This window comes from Desmodus rotundus, chromosome 2, assembly GCF_022682495.2.
Source record: "Desmodus rotundus isolate HL8 chromosome 2, HLdesRot8A.1, whole genome shotgun sequence".
In the NCBI taxonomy this organism is placed as follows: domain Eukaryota; kingdom Metazoa; phylum Chordata; class Mammalia; order Chiroptera; family Phyllostomidae; genus Desmodus; species Desmodus rotundus.
In genome coordinates this window covers 206,624,205-206,651,736 of record NC_071388.1, presented here as the reverse complement: position 1 = coordinate 206,651,736, position 27,532 = coordinate 206,624,205, and the positions used below count along the sequence as shown (strand labels likewise).

Genomic DNA, 27,532 nt, shown 5'->3' with positions numbered 1-27,532 from the left:
GGAAGGCAGCTTTCGAGTCTTCTCCGCCAACTCTTCAATGCCCGTCACCGTCCGAGAGGGCCCCTCGGGGGGCTAGTTGGGCAACCTGCTCAGCTCTCATTAAGGGACAGAGCAATTTAGAAAGAAAAGGAAAGAAAGCCTATGGAGCCTGTTACAGCTGTGAGTCGAGGCACGTGGGCGTGAACCAGGCCCACCTCTTGTTTTCCAGTTCGGGCCTGCTGGGACAGCCAAACGGGTCACAACCCTGCCTGTTGTCACGGGTCTTTAGGATTTAAAATATATATATATATATATATATATATATATATATATATATATATATATATATATATATTTATTTATTTATTCATTCATTCATTCATGGTGTGGAATATTATTCAGTCATGAAAAGGGAGGCAGTCCTGACACAGGCTACAACACGGATGAACTTGTAGAGTGTTCTGCCAGGTGGAATAAGCCAGTCACAAAAAGACAAAGGCTGTGTGACTCTAAAGGAGTCAAACTTATAGAAACAGAGAGTGGAATGGTGGTCGCTGGGGTTGGAGGGCAGGGGGTGGGCGGCTGTGTTGCTCAGGTACAGAGTTTCAGATCTGCAAAATGGAAAATCTCTACAGCCTGTTGCGCAACGTTGTGAATACACTTAACATGACTGAGCTATGGACTTAAAAGTGGCTAATAAATTTTGTTTTGTGTTTGTACCACAATCAATGTTTTTTAATTCACCGGGACCCTCACCTGTGTACTGAGATGATTCCTGTATAAATCACGCTGTTCACTAATGGCCCAAAAATGCAATTTAACAATTGAGATACACTATTTCCTGGAATCTGAGATGTTACCAATTGTAAGATACATTGTGATCTTTATTTACCACTGAAGAAAGAAAACACTGGGTCAAAGAAGCCAAAACCCACCCTTGATGGTAATAAGCATCCATCCCTCATTTCGGACACGTTAAACCGAAAAAGGAGCATGTTGGAACTGGTGAGCGAGGGCAGGCTGCACCCGTTTCCCAGTTCCGATCACCGACAGGCGCGTGGCGCACGCCCGCTCTCACACACCGTGCGCTGGATGGGTCAGCCGTTCTGCCCGACGGCTAGCTAGCTGCCGCGAGGCCGTTACCGTCTTCATAGCCGTCACCCCCGACTCTGTCGTCAGAAATAGAGATCTGTGGGAGGTTCGCAGAAGTTTCCGAGTGTTCTTTTTAACAGTGAAAGCTGGAGATGAGCAAGCCTCCTGTTCAGAGTAGCGATGCAGGTAACTGACTCACGGTGGGGCCTCCATCCACCTGGCAACGTGCCGCTGTCAGGGACACGTGCTCATGACTCACTCTCGATGACATGCCCAGCTAAGTGAAAACACAATTTAGAATTGTACGTCAAATATGTCAACCAAACACACGCACACATCCGCTCATGTGCAAACAAAGGAGGAAACACGCCCAGTTCTGCGCTCATTTTTTAGTGTAGGGACGTGGGAAGATCTTTTTCTTTTGTCCTTAATTGTCTGTGTTTTCCAAAGTGTTTGAATTTTGCTTCATTAGCTGGAAAACCCGACACATTTAAAGATAAAAGTAAGTGGCCATAGCATACGATGGGTGTGTTCTCCTAAGACCTCCACGCCGTGCGGGGTCTGCGCAGAGGCAGCCGGGGAGCCACTCGGCGCTGCTTCTCCGCGCCGCCCTTGCGCAGCACACAGGTGTGAGACGTGATGGTAAAAACAGTGGCTGTCTCCAAGTCTCTCCTTTAAAGATTGAACTTGGAGTCCGGTGTTAGCAGCTGCTTTAATTCAACAACCTCCACGTACTTGAACCCAGCCCGCGTCTACTGGCCGTCTGCTGTGTTCACACGCCAGGAACCTAGGGGACGGCCAAACAGTATTTTTTTATCTTGAAGTCTTAATAGCTTACATTGATACCACACATAAAGATAGAATTACATGTTTTTTATTTTGACTTTTCTGTTTTACTTTGTCATTTCTCTCTGCTCAGCTCTAATAAAAAATATGCCTACTAATTTTTCAGCAATGCTGAGTTTGGATAGTATAGAGTGACTTGTCTGTTTTCTATTAAATGTGACTTTCTCTCAGTATTCATGGCCTATTGAAATTTTACACCATCGTGAGATGTATGGATTCAATTTATAAAGAATGGTATCTTCTGTTCACTGGCTGATAACCATAAAAACCCATTACCCCAAATCCAAGAAGTGTTTCCAATTGAATGCATTTTCCCCTCTATCTCTAATTAAGAGACTGTCTCCTCGTTTTGAAATGTCGTCTTCCATCCTCTCCTCTGGTTTATCGTGCCATTGTGGAAACGGCTGACCAGAACTGTCTTCGAATCTGCTTGAGGAGCTCGGCGTGTTCCCGGGGGCGACTGCTTAGCGACTGAAAGCAGAACTAGAGCAGGAGGCCTCACTGTGCCTTCAATTCCCGGCCGAATGTTTTCTCACTGTTGTCGCGCCGTTTTTCTGCTGTGGCCATCTTCACTATTGACATTCTAAAACCGACCGAGGAAAGTAAACAGCACTTGGAAAACCCACGAACGGCCGTCTTAATTGGCGGCGCCAGTGGGGCGGGCCGGCCGAAGGAAATCTAATGGATGCCGTGCATGTCGTGCTGTGGGTCCCTTTGAAGTCAGCTGTCCCGCAGTCCCCACCATCGCACATTCTGAGTTACCCTGAAGCCATCGGTGTTTGCATTGTAATAAACACCGGATGCTTATTACAGAGAAGGAGCTGTCACTTTGAAACGCATCGACAGAACCCTCGAAGCACGGCAAGACCCTGCTTGCTCACACCCAGACCCGAGCAGGAGACAAGATGTACGCTAGATTATTTTTGGTCAATAAATTAGACTTCTTCCTTATTAACAAATAACCCCAGTAGGAGCTTGGGCACCCCGGAGGGCTCCCTCCAAGGTGGCTTCCTGCACCCTCAGCCCCCACAGGCTCTCCCTTGGAAAGGGCTGCCAGAGCCAAGATGAGCGAAGAACCCAAACAGAGCGCCCCTATGTGGCCACACGAATATCGACCAAAAGCCACATGGTCCAGCCCAGCCGTGTGTGTTCGCTGTTACTCTCCGCTCCAAAATGTGTGGTTGTCTCTATAACTAAATTTATTCTCAATAAAAGGGCTGCCATAATTTGGGGTTTTTTTGTTTTGCTTTGTTTTAGATTTGTTTTATATTTTAAATACCAAAGAGCCATTCACCAGTTGTCCCAGAGGGAGGCAGTGTCCTGGAAATGAGGGTGCTTCTGCACCCCCAGCAATGAGGTGTTTGCTCTCCACATCCATGAAGAACCAGGACTGAGGGGCCCGGCTGGGCTCCGCCGTGGGGGCCACTTCGGGAACTCGGAGCGACACACCCTCCCACCCTCTGAGTCTCAGCTTCTCCTGTCAAAAGCAGCTAGTGCTGCCTATTTTGAAGAGCGTTAAAAAAGCAGGAGGCATGACATGCCTTTGAGGAATGGTGGCTGAGTTCATCATCTTGGAAGATTACAGCGTGTTGTCATGACAACTGAATGATTTCCTACAATGGCAAGCTATCAAGAAGTGTGATAACTTTTCTGTGTAACAAAACATGAAATACTTCAAAGCCGGCCACTGGTTTCAAGACAGAAAATATCTTGGCCTTTGCCATTCGGATCCATCAGCAGGGGGCTGGAGCAGCCCACCGCCTGCATCCCTGGTGCAGCTGCCGGGGGAGACCCGGCGGGTCCCGGGGGCCGTGGGTGCCGGCCACACACCACACACACCGCGTGCCGCAGCAGGAATGTGCGCAGACGGCGCCAGGCGGTGAGCCTGGCCAGGTGTGCAGGCCTCAGACGGGCTGAGCAGGGGCTCCGAGCTCCAGGGAGGACTGAGCCGTCTTTGTGAACTCAAAAGGCCACCTCAAGAGGTTTTGGGAAAAAAGGAAGATTCACAGGTTGGTTTGTTTTTTTCTTTTCTGTTAATTGGAATTTTACAATCTAGTGATGTAGGAACTTTAGTTTGATTAGTTCTTTTTATTATTACTGTTATCTTGCTTCATTCTTGTCCCAGGTGTCCCGGTCCTCAGAAAGTAAATGATGAAAAGTATTCCCTCCCTCTTGTCTCCTGATGCCGGGATTCCCATACCTGCGTCCTCACACAGGACATCTGCCCTGGTTTATCTCGGATGGGGGCCCAGTCCAGAGCCCTGGAAAGCGGCGTGCAGAGTGGTGGGGGCCGTGAAGTCCGGCCCCACCACCTCCCTGCTGGGCGAGCTCGGGTGGCGACTGGACCCCACCCAGCCCACCACGAGGCCCAGCCCCTGGCTCACAGGTTTGTGTTGCGTGTGGGAGAAACCGACCTCCGCAGAGCGTTCGGAACCGTCTTGCACTCGGTACGCAGTGAGAGCTGCACAAGTGTTAGCTGGTAGTTTTCTTCCAACGGCTTGTAATCGTGGGTGTAGATGTTCACACCACTCACGATCCAAAGAGGCTTACTTAAAAATTGCCATTTTTGACCTGCTGAAGTTAACCAAGGGCAGAAAGGTTACCGTCACGACGTTGGCAAGTCTGGGAACCGGGCCCCAGCGGAACTGTGTCTGGGGGAGGGACTCATCGGCCTCCGCGCTAGCCGGACCGGTGCCAACTACTGACCTCACAGGCACAGGTTTCTGAAAGCGAGATCCGTGGTACCGGGGGAATAACGTTTCCCGACAAGATGCTTTAAGCTGTAAAAAACCTGTCACTGGGGAGGCACAGCAAAGATGAGAGGGCACGAGCAGAGATTCTAGAGACAGATGCCCCCGGTCACAGCCCCAGCCTGCTGCTTCCAGGCGGTGTGACCCTGGGTGAGTTCCGTGACCTCTCTGTGCACCAGTTTCCTCATATTTAAAGCAAAAATAATAATACTGCCTATGTGTAAGGCTGTTACAAGAACTAAACTAGTTAATGTTAGTAAACCACTTAGGATAGTGCTTTGCAAACTGCAAGTACCATCAAAGTGTGTATTTAAAAAGCTTTTTAAAGAAAGGAGGACACAATAGTAGCAGATTAAGTTTCCACCACGAATTAATTATAAGCTCAACCAGACTCCGTTCTAGCCAAGCTCCTAATTACGTGAACTTTAAAACTGCTGAAGATTTTTTAGAAATGAGGCTTAATGGACTAGAAAATTTTTCATCTTCAGTCGTTTGGCACCCCCTAAAATCGTGGCCTCTTCTGATAGGGCTGTAACCTCACTGTTCCACGAGCGGAGGGCCAAGGAGCCCCGGCTCTGGGCCCCACGCATTCTCGTCTCCACGTCCGCCGGCGGCGGCGCTATGCGGAGGCGTGCTGGCGTAAACACAGGTGTGTAGATACACGGGCGTTACAATGAAATGGTGACACAGAATGGGTTGTCGCCATAAAGGAAGGAACACGCACGGGACGTTGAAACGGACCGAGTGCAGAGCTGTTCGCTCTGCATCACGAGACGTGCCTTCCACGGGCAAGGTCAGAGCCAGGGGCACCGCGGGGCCCTGGGAGCATCCCAACGGTCACTGACGCCCGCTGTTCCCGGAGGCGCCGTGCTCAGTCCTCTCTGCGTTGACCACAGCGAGAGATTCCGCAAGACGGTCGTCCGCTCCACTGGATGCCGCTCTGCCCCTCACTGCGGTCTTCGCCTCCAGGGACAACAAAGCATCATAAAGATGCGAGACCCCCCCCCCAAGACAATGAGCCCCTCGGGAAAGTCGCCCTCATCAAATCACTTACTTGCAAGTGTATCTGCGACTGATGAACAGATTTTCACTTGGACAAATGTCCATTTTATGTAGCTAATTTAAACGTGGGTTTTTAAAGACAAAGCCCATGAAACATTAGCTAAGCATTTGAAGGTAATGGGCCATGGAGTCCCATTTGCCTGCAAACCCAGGAAGCGTCCTCTTATGTCCTGTTTTTCAGCAACATCAGTTATTAAAATGTATGTTTTTGCTGACAGAGGACCTAGCCTTCGACGTAGGTTGCGCCGTTGCTGGCTCCGGGTCATTAACTGCGGGAAGCTTGTAAATATAACGGCTTATTCCCATGGGAAGCCTTCATTAAGATGCATAATTCTGCAGCTAATGTATTGCAATACACCATAGGTTATCATGTTCTCTATTTCCCTTTAATATTCGTAATTTACTTTGAAATGGGTTGCTGTTTACGCGACGACGAATTCCCAAACTCGAACTCCGTAGGACCAAAGTTGCCAGAGAGGAAAAGATGTTTTAGCCCCAAGGAGAAGCTGCCCATTAATACAGGACCCGCACCGATAATGGCCTTGACATCCAAAAGCAACGGGACAGAGTCCATATCAGAAAAACACATGCACATCGACCGCACAGCGTGAGGCAGCGGGGGAACTTGGAACCGAAGGAGTGGGGAAGCTTCTCGCCGGCTCCATCGCTCACGCTGAGTGCCTCGGGCAAGTTATGCCCCTCCGAGGCCTCAGCTGTCCGATGTGATTGCCGCGGCCTCATTGCTACCTCCGGGGTGGACGTGGACGTGGGCAAACAACCCCCGTGGAAGAACGTGGGCACCGAGGGCTTGCGATGGAAGGCCGATTTGAGCTGGGAGGTCTCCCAGTGCCACGCGGGGACCTTGGAAGCAGCAGGAAGCCCGCGGAACCCTTCGTAGACAGAGCATCCGGTGGGACGCGGGCCCATCACTGATGCGTTACTTCAGTTTCGGGGATAAACGGGGACGGGCCCAGCTGAGATAGGCTTTGTGTATGTACATTGATGGAAGAAATGTGCTGTAAATCACCATAAGAAATGACGTAATTGCGGGGTGGAAGCAATTCGTGTGATTCATCGACAGAGAATCGTAACATTAAGGCAAGACTTCAAAACAAGTTTACGCTTTAATCAGAGAGGAAGGAATCTGGGTCATTTGTAGCAGAGACCCATTGTAACACATTCACAAAAACGATGCGTTTTAAAGTGGTCCTTGGAGCAATTAGGTAGAAATCTCCACAAGAATTAGAAACATCTATTTCGTACGTTTAGGGCGCAGACACTAGGAATGAGAAACATTACCCAGGACACGGGAGAACGGGATACTTCTTTAAATGATTAAGTGAAGAAATCCCTGTCCCTTCATTTTGACACAAAATGCGTAATATGAATTATGCAGGCCTTTGAGCACCTATGCAGTGAGGCGATGTAGTTTTTAAGATTGTTCTTCAAATGATGCTGTGGTCCGCATTCCAGATTCACTTCTGAAGTTGTTGGAGGGCTTCCCTGTCATGGAGGCCACGCCCCCTCACTGCCCCACCCTGAAACCCTCGGCTGGCTGCCTTCGCCTTCCTCGGGCGTGTTTTGATAAACGGCCTTACCTCTGCTGTTCTTTCATCTTTTTAACTTGATTTCGTGTCACTAAGTGGATGCCGGATTCCAGCCGCATCTGGACTGCGGTTTCATGCTGAGAAATTACCCCCAGGGGCTCCCGGTGGTTTCTCGGAGATTGTGTGTGAGCTGGTTCGGTGTAACTCTCCCGTCCATTTGGAACTGATTTGAGTATATGACATGAATCGAGTCTTGGAGATTATCTCGGTTTTCCCCAAGTAATTGATTTAAATGTGTAGTTCGGTCCCTGTAAACAAGGCCTTGAATTCGGTCGTACGCTAGTTTCACAGCTTGTGAAATGGACTTTGATGTTCTCCTCTCATCCTGGAGTTTTCTTTACCAGGCAGCTTCCTAGCTTCCCTGGGCTCCGTCCGCATCGACGTTGGTGCCACTGGGCCGTGACCGCTGTCACACTGTCCCCGTGCCGGCAGGCACTGCGCACTCCCCCGGGCCAGGCCCCAGACAGGGCTTTCCTGGGAGGCTCCCCCAGTTTCCATGGCCTGATGCTGCCCCCTCCTACTGAGCAGGAAGCTGAGCCCTCAGAGAGCCGGTGCCTCGTCTGAAGTCATATAGGGGGTGTGGGGCACAGCCAAGACTGACCCCAGGCCTTCTGCCCCGAGAGCCCAGGGCGCGGCTCTGGGTCACATGAGCTGGGGGTGGTGTCCTGCACTTGGGAAAGTGGCTTAGCCTTTCTGGCTCCATGTCCTTACACGGTGGTCACACTGCCTGGTGGGAGCGTGCGGGATGGTGGGAAGAGCTAGGAGATTATTTCTGTGGAGGGGCAAGCACGGGGGCGGGGGGAGGGCAGCAGGCAGGGGTCCCTGCATTGGGGTCTTTGATTCCTTTTTCCAGCTTCTCCCTCTCCCCAGCCTGTCTTCCCCTTACTCCCCTCCTCCTCCTCTTCCTTCATCTTCCTCATCATCACTCTAGGCTTCACAGGCCATACAGTCTCCACCACAGCTATTCAACTGGGACAGTCTAAACAACAAAAGAATAAAGTGCTACTGGATTGTAACCTGAAGTATAAAGGAAGTATCCATGAGTCCATACTGATACAAATAAATCACTGAATCAATTAATAAATGAGGGAGAAGAGACAAATCTTTGATGCAGAAGCACATACTTTCAGGCTCTCCACCCCCAAGGAAGTAGAAGGGGCGTGGTGACTTCTATCCAAAGACAGCGTACAGGTGGGAGGTGGGGACGGCGACGTTAGAGTGGGGAGCCTGGTGGATGCCCCGTAAGCCAGGTGATCAAGGTCAACAGTCTGGCCTCTCGCTAGGACGGGATGAAGGCGTTGCTTCCCCTGTGTGCTCTTCCTCTCCGTGAGCCAGGACCCAGCCCATTCTCACCAGACAGAGCTGTGTCTGGTCTCTGAGCCTCAAAAATTCAGAACCGCTGATGGGGATGAAGGATGAGTGGAGTCGCTAGTTCTTCCGCCCGGCCTGGCTCACCTCGCGGCCACCCACAGCCCACGCTCCCTTGCCACTTCAGGGCCCTTGCTCCTTTGTTCCCTGTTCCAGGATGAGAAAGTTCCTTCGCTCCTTCCAGTCCAGCAGACACCCTTGGAGGTCAGCTCAGTCCTGGATTCCGTGGGCTCTTGGACCCTTCCACACCATGTGGCCTCTGGGAAGGAAGGCAGAAGGTGGGCAGTGGGTAGGATGCAGAGGGCCAAGGAGTGAGGGGGAAGCTTCCAGAACAGTGAGGCGAGGTTCTAGCCTTCAGCGTGCCCGGCGCTGTGCTGATGCTGCCTAGCCATGGAGCTCTGGGAAATCGTGTGCACGTATCGTCTCGTGGACGTGAGGGTGGCGCATGCACTTTCCTACTAACAAAGCGCACACTCCTCTTTGTCGCGAGTTCCGCACAGCCACCCGTTCTCCCGGGACGCTCCCCGTGGTTGTTACTGAGCTCCGGTGCCTGTTGTCTGCCTGATAAGTGGGAGCGTCTCGTGAGCGAAGGTAGCTCCAGTGTGGACAGGGGTGGTGGTTTCCACTCACGCTAATGAGCGAGATAAAAGCGAGGCAGCAGAAAACTGCCGAGACTTCCCTTGGTCGTCATTTTTTAAAGTTGGGCTCCTTTGCTGAGTCAGATGACAGTTTCCAGAACTGGAAGGATATTTCCTCAACTTTTTGTGCTCAGTGTAACCAATACAGACGGGGCACGTTTTCACGTTTCTCTGTGTTGTCGTTCTGCTGTCACTGAAGCCTAGATGATCAGAATGGTACGTGAAGCCCTGACTTGCAGCATCTGCTGAGCCCATGGTGTGATGGACGTGGGGAAGGGGATAGTGCTCACACGCCGTTACACGGTGAGCGAGGGACACGGGTGACGTCAAGAGCCTAGTTAACGGTACGATCCAGTGAAAACGACCGGGAAGTGAAGTGTTTAGTGCTGATGACTTTCACTTTTCAAATAATTACAAGTTTATATAATTTCGCATCCCAAAATGGCTGTTTAACAACTAGCTCGGGAATTCCTCACAATGTACCCACTGGACTGCAGGAGCCCCCGTGGGCCGTCTCCCTCTCGCCCCTGAAGTGGCCCCTCGTTTGCTGAATGACCTGGGCTGAACCTCTGAGCTCCTTGCAGCCGAGGGTCTCCGCCTGCCGAGGGTCAGTGCCTCCCAGCCCTCCAGCTGTGATTCCTGGCACCACGGCCCGGGCCCTGGGCGTGTTTTCCCTCCCCAAGCCCCTCCTCGCCCTGTCTGGTCACGCCCACAACTGGCTGTACTGTAGAGTACCCGTCGGCCATCCTTGCAGACTGTGCGGTGCGTCACTCTCATCCCGCCTCTGCGTTCCCCGGGGCTCTCGACAGCAGTCACATCTCAACAGCAGTCTGTATCTGCTCTCACCGCTGCCTGCCCGGTGCCGGGCACGTGCTCAGCGCTTGGTTGGCACTCAGTAGCCAGGCGTTTGTTGACTTGCTGATGGGCAGATTTGGGGGGAGAGCAAACAGAGAGATGTATATCTCAGGGGATGTCTGGAGTCAGCAGAGAATTGTCGTCTTTGGAGGTCTTAGCAATGGGATAGATGTTTCCAGAGCCGACTTGGGTTTCGTTTTTCTTGACAGCAGGGCCCTCAGACCCTCTTCCCCAGTTCTTGGCTTGCTTCAAACGCTGTCTTGTTCCGTAGTCGTGGCCCTCCCATCAACCAAGAAGGTGTGGAAAAGGCTTACTGAATACGCATGAGTACGCATCTTTCAAGCTAACTGGCACCCCCGACCCAGATCCCAGGAGATGGTGTGGAGCGGGCCCTGTGTCCCCTCACCCAGGCAGTGACGCACGTCTCCAGACGTTCCCGCCCGACCCAGCTCCGGGTTCTGTGTGTGCTGCCCTGGGCCTTTGCTACGGCACCACTGAGGACGTGGCCGTGATCCATTCGTGTCTAACGTCTCTCACCAGCTTTGCAGCCGCCATGATCTCAAACCTCTCTGCTCGTGTTTTCAGAACCCGCCTCATCTGTCTGATGAAGTCAGTGACGCGGTGATCCAGGCCGAAAGGGTGGCCCGCCTGCGGAGCGAGGTGCAGAGCAAGCATGAGAACAACTACAGAGAAGCCCTGGTCACGATCAAGGATGACCTGAAGTTAACAGAAGGTGCGGACATCAAGGAGAACCTCCAAGAGCAGATCCGGCGCTGGTTCATTGAGTGCAGGTGAGCAAGCAGATGGGGACCGGCTCTGGCGGTCTCCGCCCGAGGGACCGGGGCACTCGGGTGTCTCAAGCACAGAAGCGTATCGATTTATATTCGTGGGGTTTTGGGCTTCGTTTTAGCAAAGGGAAAAGGCTGAGAGTTCAGAAACTAACTTTTTGTAATGAAGTTGCTAGTATCTTTTTCTTTAATGCTCTGTGACCCCGTGGGCTGGGACCTCGCCCCCGCCCCCACACCTCCTCCAGGGAGGGTGGGCCGCACTGAAGCACATGGACTGGCGGACCGCAGGCACACGTCAGGCGAATCAGCCGTGTCGCTGCGCAGTCGCTCATGTTTCTGTGGTCAGTTTCCTCCTCTGGGACGCGAGGACGAGACTCCTCCCATGTCTCGAGGGTGCTGGGGAATGCAGAGCACGGAGACCTCTGCGTGCGGGCAGTTGTCCCTACCATGGCGTGACGTCGGCTTGTTCCTGTGGCCTCTCCCCCACCTGAACGACAAGCCCCGGAGGACGGGCCGGCCCGGGCACACAGTGGTGCGTGCTCTCCACGTGTGTGCGGGGAAGCGTGCGGGCTACGGGCGCTTACCCAATCACACAGTGTGCCCGGAGGAAGTGTGCCGGGGTGGTTATATGCAGGCGGGGACCTTTAGGTAGGAAGGCATGGTTTTGAACGAATGCGTCTTCTCGTTAAATCTTGTAGGGCTAGAATTAAAACCTTCATTTCCACAGTTAGTGAGGGTGACACGCCCTGTGTCCTCGAACCTCTGCCGTCAGGAGCTCTCCTCCCTTCTCCGGGGACTTCAGAGGATGGGCGTCCCCCAAATCGGGCTCCAAGCGACTCTTCACTTTTACACAGACATTTTAAAGTCCGATTTATTTTTAGGTGACAAAACCAGGTTGAAAGCACTATGTACAGTTGTAACCCCAAATAAGCTACAATCCAGAAAGTACACACACACACGTATGTGCACATGTGTTCACATACCCATTTACCTTATTGACTGCATGTTTGCGTGTGCATGGACACTACACACCGTCAGCACGGCCACCTCTGGACGCGAGAGCAGCGAAGCGACCCTATATTTTATGTCCTTCTGTGCCTTAGAAGTCTTTTTCAATAAGTGTTATTTCTATAACAAAAAGCCTAGTTAAAAACACACTAGAAGAAAGACAAGCAATGAATTGGGGATACTCCCAAATAAACATTTAAAGTTTTAAAGCACACTCATGTTTTAAAAGATTAATGCACTACCAGTGTGACTCGGTGGGGAGGCATCTTCGATCAAAGACCAGGGAGACAGGCGTCGTTCTCTCCCTGAGGGTCTGGGAGGGTCGTGGGGGTGCGGCTGCGGCAGATCCAGGTGTGGCCGGGGAGCTGGGAGCCGCCCTCCCCAGGCCCTGGGCTCCGGGCTCCCTTTGAAGAAGATCCAGCCCTGGGTGGCCAGACCCGTGAGAACACTCACCGCGGTGTCCCCGAGCCAGCGCTGGGGGCCCGGAGAGGGCAGCGCCCGTGGGCGTGCCGGGCGCCTTTCACGAAGATGCAGCGACCCTTCTCTTGAAGTCATGGAAGTGGAGGCGAATTTTTCCTCCCAATGGGATTGCATTTATCTGGCTGACTTTGATAATATCCTTCTCCTTGCTTTTTTAAACCAAGAACAAATAGAAAGCAAATATTGTCTTTTAAAACATGAAACGCGATCCACCCTCAGGCTGAATTCCAGCAGGGTGCTGAACGGCAACCTAAGAAATGACCAGAAGTGACGATTCACACACTCTCCTACGGTTTGGGGTGCTTGGCCTTCGCTCCTTTAATTAATACTTACACTTGCCAAAAAGGGTTACGCTAAGATTTGTTTTATTTAAGTCGATTTTAAAATTACTTTAAAGGGAGTCTTTTTTCCAGTTACAAGTAACGCATGCACCTTGTAGGGCATTCAGCACACAGAGGCGTTTAAAGAACATCAAACCATCTCTAAGCTTTGTGTGCAAAGGAGGCGACGTGGGGTTTTGGTGAATTTCCTTCAGGTTGTCTTCTCTCACGTGTGCATGTTAATTCCAGTTCTATGAAGTCGTTTTCTAGTTTTTTTAATTTAATATTGAGTTTTCCTGTGTCCTTAAAATATTTTCCAGAAGTTTTTAATGATGGGTTAACACCCTGTTGCATGGGTCTTAGTGAATCCTCGTCTTTTTAATCTTCGGTTGATTGATGAGCAAAGGTGCTATCTTCTCCGTACTCTTAATTTGCATTTGTTTTATGGATGGGAGAGGCCTGAAGGATCTCTTTGGGTTTTTTGGGTTTTTTTTTTTAATAGCATTTCTTCTTCTGTGAGTGTCCCTGCCGTTCACCTGCTTGCTTTTTGTAAGTGACCTCTGACATGGACTTGTGCGCACGCAGCTGACACCAAAGCTTGACTGACATATTGTCGCCGTGACGGCTTCCCAGTAATCACTGCCCTTTGCTGTGTAACTGGCCAGCAGGGAAGCTGGAGAGAGGGAGAAAGAAACAGAAGGAGAAACACCAGCTGTTACTAAGAACCCGCCGCCCGGGCTCTCCGACTGCCCGTGCCCTGGCCGGCCTGTGCCCTGGGTGTCCCCGCTCTGAGCCCCACCACAGCCCCCTGCGGCCACGTCATTTCGGGGACTAAAGGAGCCGGTGCAGACAGAGACATGGGCCCGTAGGCTTCCCGTTGAGGGCATGCGTGGTGTAGGTGTTTTCCTAGTTTAAATGAGATTCTTCTCCAAATGTTATTTTGTTACTATTAATTCGGTATTTTTATGTAGTTGGCACTGTTACCTAACCCAGCTCTCAGGTTAGTTCCAGTTGATTCCCTGGGACTTTCCTGGGGCCACAGGCACGGGGACATGGGGCTGACGGGCTCTCCTGCCCCAGGAGTCTCGCTCTGGCGTCTCCTGCCCCCACAGCTGTGGAGCAGAGGGACTGCAGGCTGTCAGGGAGGGTCACCTTCAGACCCACCCTCTGCTGTGTCTCCCTGTGCTTCGCCCTCGTGACCCAGGGCCTGGCACCTCAGGACAGTGCCGGCTGGGTTTGCTGTCCTGCCACAGGCTCATCTGTTTGAAGTAGCTCTTTCTGTCAGCTCTTGGAGACATGGTTTCAGCTGTGGGCGCCTCTGTTCATCAGGCAGACGCCAGCTTCCTGTCCCTCACCCTCAGTGCCCCCTCATTTGCACAGAGTACCAACGCAAACGTGGGGGCTGGTCGCCCGTAACCAATCCCCGGCCTGCCTTGAAACTAACCCACTATGGTGATTGGAAGTGTTAGGTGTGTGCTAATTTAAAGTCATCGTAACAGCTAACGTTGATCGAGCACTTGTCCTGTGCCAGGAATTCTGGGGGCTCTGCACGCCCATTTCACCCTTGCATGAGTCTGCTGTTGCTGCTGTAACGAATACCACACACCTGCCGGCTGAAACCCAGAGAAACTGATTTCCTCCCCGTCCTGAAGTCAAAAGTCTGCAGTGGGGGTGTCAGCAGGATTGTACACCCCCCCGAAGCTCCGGAGGGCAGAGTGTTCCTCACCCCTTCCAGCTCAGGGAGGTGGCCCGCCTCCTTGGCTTGCGGCCACGTCCCTCCAGCCTAGGGGGTTACGTGGCCCTCTCCTGCCCGTGTGTCGGCCTCCCTCTGCCCCTCTCATTTGAGGACACTCATGGTCACACTCACGGTGACACCCAGATGACCCAGGATCATCTCCCTGTGTGTGGCAAAGACCCCCTTCTCCGTGTAAGAGAATGGTGACAGCCTCCAGAGGCTGGGACCCAACATTTGGGGACAGTCATTCAGCCCACTTCCTCCCTCGACAGCCCTATGATACAAGCGCGGCTCCCCTCCCCGTCGTTCACCGGGGAGTCTGCAGTGAAGGACCACACACGGAGCTCGCGTCGCTCCAGGCCAGCGCTCCGGGACAGGACTCCGGAGGGGTGGAAACGGCCTCGAGTCACGCTTCCCAGTAGTGCTGAACACTGCAAAGTGCTTAGGGACACTGAAGATTGTGTTCTTAATTTTCCTTTATTTAATTGAAGTGCAGAGAGCCACATGTCAGCAGTGACCACGGTGGACAGCTCACTCAGAGGACACTTGGTTTTCAGAGATGTCTTGTCTTGCTTCAGTTGCTTGGGACACGTTATAAACTGCCCTTTAAGTTCCAAGATCCATCGATAAGCTTCGCTTTCAAGTATTATCACAGACAGCAGAAGGGGGTGAGGAAAGGGGAGGGGGGAGGGGGAGGACAAGAGGGCCGAGGGGTCAGTGCATGTTGATGCAACATGTGGGTGATGTAGGATTTAATGTTACCCCAATAAATTAAAAACAATTTAAAAATAGATAGGTGGATAGACAGAAATGAAAGAAAGAAAGAAAGGAAAGAAAAAATATCAACCAGGAGTGACTTCCCCAACCCCTTGGGGTGACAGGGGAGAACCTGAAGCCCCGGAGGTCCCTGCCCACAGCCAGTCTGCTGCGCGGTGGGTGGGCTCTTGTCACTGCGCAGGTGCCAGCCTCTTCCTCGGTTCCCTCACAGGCATCAGTGCCCCTGGGTGGCTGTCAGCTCGGAAAACCAGGGTTGCTCCTCGACCTTCAGCCTTTGCAGGCTGTCCTGTGTGGGATGTCACAGGCCATCTCTCCCACCTGCGTCTTGTCACTTACCTCTTGGGACCCATGCCAGACGTCCCGCTCGTCCTTCCGCCCAGAGAGAGTGCCGTCCCCAGACAGCACGAGAGCTCGGGGCCTGGCCCGAGGCATCCCTGCTTCAGCAGGCCCCTTTGAACCGTGTGCTCCTAAGGGTTGGAAGTGATGGGGATGAAGGGGCCCCGTTCCACGTCTCAGCCAGCACGCAGCCCACCAGCAGGGCGGTGAGGGGCCCGCTGGCTGGCGGGTCAGATGCTCTGCCTTTTCGTCTCGTGCTGTCTGTCCTGCTTCCCGTGAGGAAAAGTGACACTGAGTCTCTCACCCACACGGAGGGGCCTTGAAGCCAGGCTGCCGGGTCGGGGGCCGGGCTGGAGCACTCGCTGCGGGACCTGGAACCAGCTGCTTCACCCACCTGCACCTCCATCGCCTCGTCTCAGAACGAGGTATTAGGAGCACCTACCTCCCATGGGGTGATACAGAGTGATACTTACAAAGCCTTCTGAACAAGGGGCGGCACAGGCCACGTGCAACCTGCAGGTCAGTCCTGGCTCTGGGGCCCTTCCCTTCACAACTGCGAGTGTCTCTTGAAAATGCTGCGGAGGACGGGCTGGCTGGGGGCAGGGCGGGGCTGTGGGATAACAGCGGGGCAGGCAGAGGAATACAGACTGCTGGAATGTGCTCCGGCCCCAGGGCAGGCGGCGACACGCCCGCAGATCGCCTGCAAGCGGACATTCTTCCTGGAGGAGGTCTTGGAATGTCGTGTTTTATTTTGTTTCTTCATTTTTGAAATGAAGACGTAATTTAAGTGCAGTCACATGTACCCTTTGTGTACAGTTCTGCAAGTCGAGCCTTTTCATCTCAGGGTAGGTTGGCCCGGGGGGGCTACAGACTCCCTGTCTCACCCCTGCCCCCAGGTTAGGCCAGTCTGGCCTCCCCAGGACTTCTGGGGAGGGCCTCAAGAGCTGGTCCGGGGGGCGGGGGTGCCCAGCAGGCCCCGGGCGCGGGGCAGCAGTTGGCGAAGGTGAGTGGTGCGTGTGGAGTGAGGAACAGCGCCAGGGTTTCCTGCTGTCCTGGGGAAGTGCCAGTCTCCTGCGCACGCGGGGGGTGCTGCGCCGGTCTCTCCTGGACCCCGGGCCTGCCCGGCCTCCATTGCTGTCCGCTCTTCAGACACGGCCTGTCTTCCGATGCTGTGTCCCTCCCCGCTGCTGCCACAGGGGAAACTGTGCCAGGCGCCTCCCTCGGATGCCCTGCGGGGGTGCCAAGGCTTAGAAGGGTTGAGTAAGGTTTTCTCGGGTGCGTGGCTCACGAGAGGCAGGGCTGGGAAGCAGACGCGGGTCTCGGTTCCCAAAGCCACAATGCTCACACAGCACATCTCGTTCTCAGCGTGGCAGCCGCAGAAACCTTGTCCCGTGGGTCCCTGGCCCCAGGGTGCAGTGAGTGATTCCGGTCATGCTGTGGGGAAAGGGGGCGGTTGCCAAGGCCAAGGCTCCTTAGCTGTGACCCGGGAACCTGGGGCTCTCCTTGTCCCCGACTCCTCCTCTCTTCCTGCTTCCGAGCCCTGCACGCAGAGCTGGGGGATGGTTCTGCGCAGATGAAAGGAAGGGAGACAGGAGGATGATGGGAGTTGAGAGCACGGGCTTGCCCAATTATTTTATAGACGACAAGGTGGACTGAGGGAAGTCAGGTAACTTGGCTAAAAACTTGGGTAGTTACCAGCAGAAATAAAGCCTCACGGGGGACTGGAGACTTTCTGAAACGTGAGCATTGTGTGAAACCGGAATTGGGTCTCGGGGGAAGGCTCAGAATTGTTCTCTCGGAGGACTTGTAAGGACATCAAAAGGAGCCCGCGGAAGGTTCACAATAGCCGTCTCCGGGTAGTGGGGCCATGGCTCTGTTTGTTCGTTTCTTTCATGTTCCAAGTTTTCTGCGAATTACTTTCAGGATGAAGAAAGTTTCAGAGGGTGGGGAGAGGGGGTGGGCACACCTGGGGGGCACGTGAGGGGCTCATTATTTCGAACCCCTCGCGTAACGATGTTTCCAGTCCGCTCTCAGAAGCAGCTGTGGGCTGTGGCGGAGACACGAACGCGTGCAGGTCACTCAGCTGAGAAGGCGAATCACTTTTTTCTGCCCGGCGCCTTGGTGGGGAATGAATGGGGGGCATAAGGTGGGGGGGGTGAGAACCCAAGGCCCCGGCATTGCCACCGCAGCCTCAGGGACAGGTGCGGACCCCCGTGAAATCGAGTGGTTTGATGTCAGTCGTCACGGTCAATCGAGTTAAGAACACCCAGCAGCTCTGGGCTCTGGGGGTTTATTTATCCAGGCGCCAGGTCCTGTTGACGGACAGGCCCGGGGGCTCATCTGCAGACGCAGTGGACACATTCCCCTTCTGTGGCCCGTGAACGCTCCAGGCGACACTGGCCTCTGCCGGTCCCCACCCTGGGCCTCTGTCCTTCCCTTGCAACGGCAAGCCTTTGGGGGGCCGGGCAGGGATTCCCCCTCTGGTCCTCTCTGAGCCCTGTACCGGGCCTGGGCTCCGAGGTACAGCAGGTGGAGAGCCACCGAAGAGCCCGGCCTTGAGCGTCTCAGCCAGGAGCGCAAACAGGAGCCGCTGGAAAGCCCGGGAGACACCGAGTTCCGGCCCGGCCCCGGCCCCACGAGTTCACTTTCGGCAGTCTCAGGGGACCTGAGAGGCTGCATGAGTCTAATTACCTGCTGCTGCCTTTCCCAGTTACTGTTTTGTGTGCACCCTAAAGAGCCCCCACCCCGGGGTCTGCCGCTCGGCACATGCTCACGTGCGCACCACGGTATTCCTGGCGGCGGGCCCGCGCCGTGTGGACTCGGCCCTCTGGACGGCTGAGACCGGCTGCCCTGCTCGCCCCGGCAGTGACCCTGTGCGCTCTGCCACTGTGAGTCTGGGTGTCTTAGGTCCCTCACGTCTGTCCTTCTGGGCCCGGCTTCTTTCTCTCCACATGATGTCCTCCGGGTTCACCCATGTTGTCGCAAAGGCGAGATTTCCTCCTTTCTGTGGCCAATGGCATTCTGTTGCGTGTGTATACTGCATGTATACCACGTCCCTGTATCTGTCCTCCAGTGCTTAGGGGCTTTCCGTGTCTCGCCGCTGTGACTCATGTGTCAGTGAACATGGGGTGTGTCGCAGAAAACACTCACTTTCCTTTGCTTCTCCTCAACCCGCACACACTACTGTCACACTCACATGTCCAGCAGCTCTGTGACGCCAGCTAGGTGCCCGTAAGGCACCAGAGCTCTCGTGCTACTCGGAGATGGCTTCAGAGCCCCACAGGTAAGGGCTCCGTCCCACAAGACGGCCCCCACTCCAGACGCCAGCACAGATTCCGTCTGTCTCCTGAGCTTCGGATTGGCTGGCTTTCCAAGTCAGGGCTTCTCCAACCCCCTCAGGTTTGATGATTTGCTAAAATGTCTCACAGAACTGGGGAAACGCGTTCACTGGTCTGTTATACAAGGTGTGAGAAAGGATGCGGATGAACAGGCAGATGGAAGAGATGCGGAGGGCAAGGCCCGGGGGTGGGGGGGGGGGGGTGGAGCTGGCACGCCCACTTGGGCACACCCCTTGCCCAGCACCTCCACATGCTCGCCCACCCACGACCTCTCCACTCCCGTACTTCGGGAGTTCATATGGAGGCTCCCTCATGGAGCCGTGATTGGTCATTAACTCAATTTCCACCCCTTCTCGCCTTTCTGGAGAACAGAGGGTGAGGCCGGGATTTCCAGATTCTAATGCTGGCTCAGTCTTCCTGCGACCAGCCCCCACGCAGGAGCCCCCCAAGCCTGGCATCACAGAGCAAATGGCACTCCTGTCCTCAGGAAATTCCAGGGCATTCCGGAGCCCTGTGTCAGGAACCAGGGTCAAGGACCAAGAGGAGCTCCTTGTGCTCCTGCCACTTAGGGAATTCCCGGGGTTTCGGGAGCTCTGGGCCAGGAGCAGGCGCCGAGGCCACCAGATACTGTTTCTGTGATGTTACAGTGGGCGTTTAACTCTTCGCAACCCTGATTTTATTTCCTTTGGGTGGACGCCCAGCGGGGGGGTTGCTGGACCTTACAGTAGTTCAGTGATCGCTTTTACGAGGCGCCTTTGTGCCGTCTCCATAATAACTGGGCCCGTCTGCGCCCATCCACGGCTCCAGCGGCCACGTCCTCACCAGCACCTGCTGACTCCTGTCTGCGGCGACGGCCGTGTCAGCAGCGGAGAGGCGGTGTCTCGCGGTGGGTTGGCGTGCATTTCCCTGACGGTTAGTGGTGGTGAGTGCCTGTTCATGTACCCGCTGGCCCCCCGGGTGTCTTCTTTAGAGAAGTGTCTATTTGGTTACTTTGCCTGTTCTTTAAATCAGGTTATTTTTTCAGGTTATTTTGTTTTGGCATCCAGTTGTAGGGGTTCCTCCTTTATTGTGGATGTTAACCCTTTATCACATGTCTGGTTTGCAAATACCATCTCCCGTTCTGTAGATTGCCTTTTTATTCCGTTGTTTCCTTGGTGAGTGAGAAGCTTTCTAGTTGACGGAGTCCTGCTTGTCCACGCTTGCTTTTTTGCCAGCGCGATGGCAGTGGAGCGTGAATTCTGGGGAGCTCCGGGCAGGGGCAGGTGCCAGGCCTGGGATCGCCCTTGCAGCGTCCGTGGGCTAGAGGCCGCCGCCCTGTGCACGCCTCCCAGGGCGCGGCACGTGCAGGGAGTCACCCTCCGGAGTGGCGATCACCGCGGGAGAATGAAACCCCATGTCACCCTGCTGCCTCGGCTGCAGCCGCCGTAGCGGGGAGAGTCGGCAGACCTCGCAGCTGTCGCCGGTGCGGTACTGAATGGGCTGTGACAGAGGATAGATTCTTCTTTGTGTGTGAAGCCTTCCAGTTTATTTTAGGACACTCTGAATTTCTGTGTCATGTGGTGACATATGTCGACACGTATGTGTTGTGTCCAGCAGAAATTGCGGAGTCTTGGTGTCTCAGAAATACATATTTGCGGCTTGAGCGAGTGAGGTCCGAGGATCTTTGAGGTCAGCTTTATGCCTGTAACTGCCCTTTTCTACACTTCACTGTGTTGCAGTTTATAAAAGGTGATTTATTTTTTAAAGTAGCACCTCTCTGAACATGTTGCCAGCTCACATGTTCCCTTCTCTTTCCTAAGCTCGCTGGATTCTTGGGTCAGGAAGGGGTGTGGCCCCTCCCCCAATCGGGAAGGCTGCTGGATGAGTCGTCCCTGGAGTTTTGAACTGAATACGCACGGAGAAACGGCTGGCAGTGGCTTGCATGGGAAAATCTTCCCATTCCTTCCCAAAGCGATGCCCTTGCCTGGGCCCTCACTTTCCTATTCCAATACAGGTTTAAGACAGAAAGGTGAAAAACAAGGAAGGTGTACCATTTTCTCAGCAGAAGGGTACCCAAAATCAAAACCGTCGACTGTGTCCTCGGTAATCTGCTGTCCCTTTCAATAAGATAAAAGCGGAGAGGGGTGGGCAGGGGGGTCCTGAGGACTCAGCAGGAGCAGAGACCGTGCCTTCACATCAAGGAGGAGGCCCCTGTCTTGAGTGATAGCTGCACGCCCTGCCCGGCTACCAAGTAGGGACGCCCCCGGTTCCGTCAGACTTTGTGAGAGGCACTGGGAAGCGCCCCGCGCTGCACGCCCCTCGCTCCCGTCTGCTCTGAGGAGCGCGGGCTCTGGTAACGAGGGCCATGTGCAGCCAATTGCCTTCATGGGGTGTCAGTGAATTTATAGGCAGCAAGTGACACTTCTGGCGGCTTCTGTGCATGGCACGAGCTGCTTGCTTTAGAACGCCAGAGAAATTTATGAGCCCGCTGACATGCACAGAGGTGACTGGGTGACTTGGGGGGTACCGGCCGGAAACCCCTCCGACCGTATATTTTTCATACTTGATGAAACGCAGATAAATCTCCGTCCCGCGCATCTGAAACGGTGGGACCTGTCGAAGCTCAGTGTCAGATCTCGGGGGGGAAATGGATCGTGTTAGCGGTTCCGCCTCCTAAATCACTGCAGACCAGAGCTGCTCATTCTCGTGCTGGCGCGAGAATTTGGGACAATATGCATAAATTTTTAATAGGCCCCAACTTGGCCAAATGCTCTCTGTCTCCCGTGTGCTCACCGAAAGCAGGGAGCGCCGGGTTTTTCCCCTCGAGCTTCCTCAAGGAGAAGACCGAAAGGCAGGTGGCTGAGTTGCCTGCACTTTCATAAGGAGGTGCGGGAACACGAATCGTTGAATGGATTCTGAGACATGGGCACCGCCCCTCCCCTCGGGCCTTTGTCACGTGAAATCATGGAGTTCCTGGAGCTGAAAGCACCCTGGAAATTGGTTGGTGGGCACACAATACGTGCTTTTTAATAACTGGGTGAGTCAGCCTTGTTCCCCTGCACCACGTGGCAGAGGGGAACTAGCCAGGTCCCCACTGCAGGGAGCAGTTTATTCAAATTGCACCACTACTTAGCGGCAGGAGCCCCAGGTTGCTTCATTTCCAGCAAAATACTATTTGTATTACACATGTAGCCTCCCTAATGCTTCCATGCTGCACCTATAGCCTTATTGGAAGGTTTTATCACTGGACCCCCAGTGGACAGTGTGCTTGCCGGGCTGTGAGCTTAGCCGTGCCAAGTCCCAGGTGGGCTGCGGGTGGTGGAGCCGGCCTCGAGGCCGCCAGCTGCTCAGAGCTCGACTCAGCTGAGGCGCATCTCTCCTACCTCCCAGGCCTCCTCTGTCGCCATGGTAATCTCACGGGGGCGCACGCTGCCAACGCCATCACACCGTTGACTCCCCAAGGTGAACCCCCAGTCCAGACCGCTGGATCCCCAGCCGTGCAGTTAGTGTCCCCTTTCAGGTGTCTGGGGCACATCTCGGGCTCCCCGGGGCCAGCACTGAGCTGGCATCTCGGCCCCTCCCACTGCTCCACACACAGCCTTTCGCTCCCCCGTGAACGGTGAGCCCACCCTCCCGGTCTCAGCCCAGCCCCCAGTCTGTGAGAAAATGCCATTAGCTCCACCTTCAAAATATACCCCACAGCCGCCCTCTTTTCCTGCGGCGTCTTCACCTATGCCTGGGTCTGGCTGGGAGCCTCCGCAGCCCCGGCCTGGGCCCTGTGGCCACCTAACTCCTCGCCCTGTCCCACCCTGCTCCCCAAAGTCTGCTTTCAGGGCGAGGGCAGAGTATTTGCTACCTGTTGCTGAGTAACAGCATCACCACCAAGCTGGTGGCTTCAGACAACACCCACTGGTGACTACACAGTTTCCGTGGGCAGGGGGGGAGCGCCTCCCAACGGGTCCTCCAATGAGAGTTCCCCGGCTACACAGGTGTGGGCCAGGGCTGGGACTCCGCTGCTCCCACACTCCCACGGCTGACGGCTGCGTGCAGTCCCTGAGACCTCAGCGCCTTGCTGGCATTGGCCAGGGCTCCTCCCGCCCCCTCCAGGTGGGCTTCTCACTGTGGCAGCTGGCTTCATCCAAGCCAGCCAGGGAGTCTAGGAGCAGGTGCAAGCTACAGCTGTACAAAACAGAATCAGACGAGCGGCAGCCCCTTGTCCTGCTGTATTCTGTGGGTGACAGACAAGATACAGGTCCTGCCCCCATCCAGGGAGCGGAGATCCAGGCTACTGTGAATACCAGGAGCAGAGAACCAGCTGCCTCACAGTCCAAAATACAGAGAGCAAGAGCCTTCCTGCAAACGCCCGAGGCAGGTCTGGGAGGCGAGTCTGGGCCCGCTGTCCCGTGACCATGGGCGGGCCTTGGGCTCGATCACTGGGGACACCTCCCTGGCCACAGCAGGTGCTGGGACCCCGCCCTGGGTGCATCCTCCACAGGGAGCCCAGCCTTCGGGAGACCCACCTCCACAGCTTCACTCCCAGCACGGTCCCTGTGTGCGTCCTGTTTCCCTTCTGGGGACCTGGGAGAAGGGAGGCTGCAGGCGTGTGCTCACTTCCGCTCCACTGTGGTTCAGGGAACACGGAGACTTCCAAGTGGTGCCACACGAGATTGCAGGTGTTTGTTCCCGGACACACAAAAGGCCAATCGGTAGGGGCATTCACACCTCATTAAAAGCAATATGACCATTTTGGTTCACGTAGAAAAATCATTTGATGAAATCAGGTCCCCGCTTCTTATTTTTAAAACTTCAAAACAGAAAGACAAGGTGAATTCCTAGCATAATGAACCGTAAGCTGAATAAAGACAGATTTTTACGTCTTCTGCTTCCTGCTTTCCCTGGGCCCATGGCAGTGCCTGCCGCTTAGCAGAGCCTCAGTAAACACACTTTAAATGAGTACGCGAATGAATGAGGGAAACGCTGAGTGTTTTTCAAAACGAAAGAGAGCCGTACGCCTAACGAGGCACTACTGCCGTCCTTCCCGTGGAGGAGCAGAACCACGTGAATGGCCTTTGCTCCTCACAACACTTAGTGCCGTCATGTAAATTACTGGTAATATGATGACATCAAAGCGAGGAAGGGGAATAAATACTTTTTAAAAGAATTAAAATCTGTGATTTAAGTCAATGATACGGTTACTGGGGAAGAGGAAGACGTGAAGCCGTGCGGGCTGCAACGTTAGAGGAAGAAATGAGGAAGCACTCGGGCGGCAAGTGCAGGGCGCACAGGCTTCTGCCTTCTGCGGAGCCGACGCGTGTGCTCGAGGTAATTCAGAGAGAGGACACCGTTTCAATTAAACCCCAGCAGGATTAGTTATCGAACCTGAAACACAGTCATTGAAGGCATTGCAACTAGTGTAAGGACAATGAGGAAGGACAGATGGCACTGTATTTCCGAATATGTTACAAAGAAAAATAAGGTGAGTGCGTGGTGCTAATGTACAGGCACAAACGTAGGTCAGCGAAGCAAAGCACGGGGCCCGGGAGCTGACAGGCAGAGATGGAAGCAGGCAGTCTTCGTAAATCAAGTGAAAAGTACTAAGAACGGGAAAACGTGGTTGCCGTAACTAGGCTGCCTAATTGTGGAAGCCGACGAGCGTCCGTAGCAGAATGGAGACCAACTCTCTGAGAGAGAGGCCCGGATTTTTCAACTACAGAAACAGGAAATTTTGAAGGAAAATTGAGCTAATTCCACTATGACAATTACAGAGTTAACAGGATACTCAGACCCTAAAATGAGAGGACACGGAAGGAACTGGGGTGCCCAGTGGGTGCCGGGGGGTGTGTCACATCCTGGACCTATCAGCCTGGACCCCCGGGCTGCCCCCCCTGCAAGGGCAGCTCTCCGGCGGGAGGGGCCTGGGCCCTGCGGCCCCGGCCCTTTGTGATATGTCAGAAGTTATCTGGGCTTCTTGGTAGGGCACTGCCCTCAGTGTTCCTTTCTCCTGACGCCACGTAATCGGGGGTCCTCGGTGACACCCCTGGAAGTCCCCAGAGGGGCCGTCACCCTCTGCAGTGCTGGCAGCCCCAGAAGTCTGTGCCAGAAACACCGGGGAAGCCCAAATGACGTCCCTGTTCAGTCATCTCTGGCGTGAGCGCCTCTCCCTGCAGATTTCCACCTCTAGGTGTGCTGGTCCACGGCACTAAGATCCTTGTCCCCGTGCAGCTGCCTGACAGCGCACAGTGACAGGTCAGCTGTGCCTCAGTCCTGCGCACACTGACCGTGGAGGGGCAGGCGGTGTCCGCTCCTCCGCTGTAGCACGCACTGCAAACACGGGGTGACATGCAGCAGCCAAAGACACATCAAACAAAATTCGAAACTATGTTCTCTTCACATGCTCCCCGTGCCCCAGTCACGGGGACAGTCCCGACCAGAACAAAGCCAGGGTGCCCTCGAAATGCTGCCAGCCCCTGGCCTTGGGGGACAGCGCAGAGCGGCAGGGCACGAGCACAGGAGAACGTGTGTGTGTGTGTGTGTGTGTGCGTCCACGCTCAAGATAAAAGCTGTCAGGGGACACTATCATTTTCTGGACACGGATTTTAAAATTTATCTTTTAAGTATGTGCCCTACCTCAGTCTCTACATTCTTCAAGGATGAGGCTAATTCAGTGTCAGCTTAGTAATTGTTTGAACTGTTATGACTAAGAAGAACTGCATATCTTCACTTATCGACGAAAACTAAATATATTCCATACTACTTTTGGAAAAAGTACTACGAAAAGTGTATGTTATTAAATCTCACTATGACAAGTGATGCGGGACGTAATTAGGAATTTCACTGTATAAATGGAATGTGTAAATCCTCTTAGTTTGTAGTTTCCATCAATTGCAGGTTAGCTGTGAGTCCTCAGAACCATTCCGGCTTCCACCTGTGGAAACGCAGTGGTACGGGGCGTTGCTGTGGAGGGTGCCGTCGAAGGGGTGGGGCGACTGGGCCTGAAGCCTGGGCCTTGGCAGTCTTCATCCGGGACCTGGCCGGCTGGTCCTCAGGGTTTGCGATAGACGCAGCCTTGTGGACAGGCAGTGTCTGGGGCCAAGTGTCCGTGTCAGCCAGGTCTTGTGCAGCACAACTGTGGGACGTGAGCTCCCTGAGGTCAAGGTCAGCACCCTTTGGTGTTCAGATCACTGCCTCCCATCGCTGCATCCAGGCCCGAGGTGGTACTAAGGAGGGGTTTGTTGATTGACTATATGAACAAATGGATGGGTAGATGGATTAATGAAAACAATGAACGGGTGGGTGGATAAACGAATGGATGGGCGGATGGATGAGTGTGTAAAGCCACCAAAGTAGCTGTGAGGACAGCAGCTCCATGGACAAGATGTCACACACCGCGTGTGCTCGCCCGCCACCCCCGCTGCTAGTGCACTTGTCCCCCCTCCCAGACACTCGCACGCACACACTGCACTGTGTCCGGCTCCTCTCAGAGCAGCGCGGAGGATGAGTCACCGCCCCCAGAACGAGCCCACAGGCGAGACCAACAGACCTGTGCCGTCCCTCCAGACAGTGACCTAACTGCCTGGAAATGTCTGAGGGGCAGTCACGTGGACCAGCAAGAACAGGATCAAGTTCTCTCTGTCCCCCGGCGGCGAAACAAGAACCCGGGAGTCAGGTTGCAGTCGGTCGGGTGTTGGAAAGGACCTCACACCTGCCGAGGGTCTGGCAACGGAGCGACCGCCCGGGGCAGGGCGAGCCGCCTGTCTTCGGGGCATCTGAGCGCTGCTTCTCAGTGTGTCTGTGACCTCGGGGGTCTCCAGGACCCTTTCGGACCCAAAAGTCAAGCTCTTTCCCTGTCACTGCTAAGCCAGGATTTGCCATGGTGCCTGACATTTGCGCCCAAACGCCGTGGGGGGTGGGGGGAGCAGCGGCGAGCAAGGCAGACGCCCCGTTTGGAGTCAGTGTAGTGCTCGCCATCACGCACCTGCCAGAGAAAAGGTTTCATTTAACAGCGCCCTCGGGGATGCAGCAAGAGATCATTAACGTGGAGGGTCTGGCCCCTCGGACACAGCTTTTCAGTGTTCTGCGAGGCAGGACCGCGAGTGCCAGCAACGCGTGGCCGCCCTCTGAGGAAGGGGCGGGGGGTGGGAGGGCTGTCCCTTGTCGAGCCAAACTGTCCACCTTGTACGGAATGTCACTTTTATTTGGAAAAAAACAAGTGACAAACACTGGCTATTCAGAGTTGGGTTTTAAGGAGACATTTTCTCAAAAATGAACCCAACGAGCCAGAAGGAAAACAACCAAGAGTGAGTGTTGCCAACAGTAAGAGCTGAGCGTTCTGGCGGAAATTGAAATGCTGGAAGCCTCATAGTGCCTCTGTGAGTGTGAGAGCTTCCCGGCACCTGGCCTGCGGTGGGAAGGCGGGCGGAGCTGCGATTTTCCTGTGAGGCGATGTGTCGGCACTGTGGACGTCCACATGGCTCAGAGAACCGAGTGGCCAGTACCTGGTGCGACAAAACCATGTGTGCCCCACGGGCAGGGCGGACCAGTGGGGTTCCACGTGGCGGAGGCGGTTTCAGATTC

At 54.3% G+C, this 27,532-nt stretch overlaps 1 protein-coding gene across 2 annotated transcripts in view; it reads left to right on the top strand.

The window, feature by feature from the left end:
• The window catches only part of IQCA1 (IQ motif containing with AAA domain 1), a 108,204-nt gene that overhangs the window by 16,003 nt on the left and 64,669 nt on the right, over window positions 1-27,532 (top strand). For both annotated transcript variants that reach the window (XM_053919247.1, XM_053919246.1), the window contains one exon: window positions 10,783-10,988. In XM_053919247.1, coding sequence (XP_053775222.1) covers window positions 10,783-10,988 — 206 coding nt within the window. The remainder of the gene's footprint in view (window positions 1-10,782; window positions 10,989-27,532) is intronic.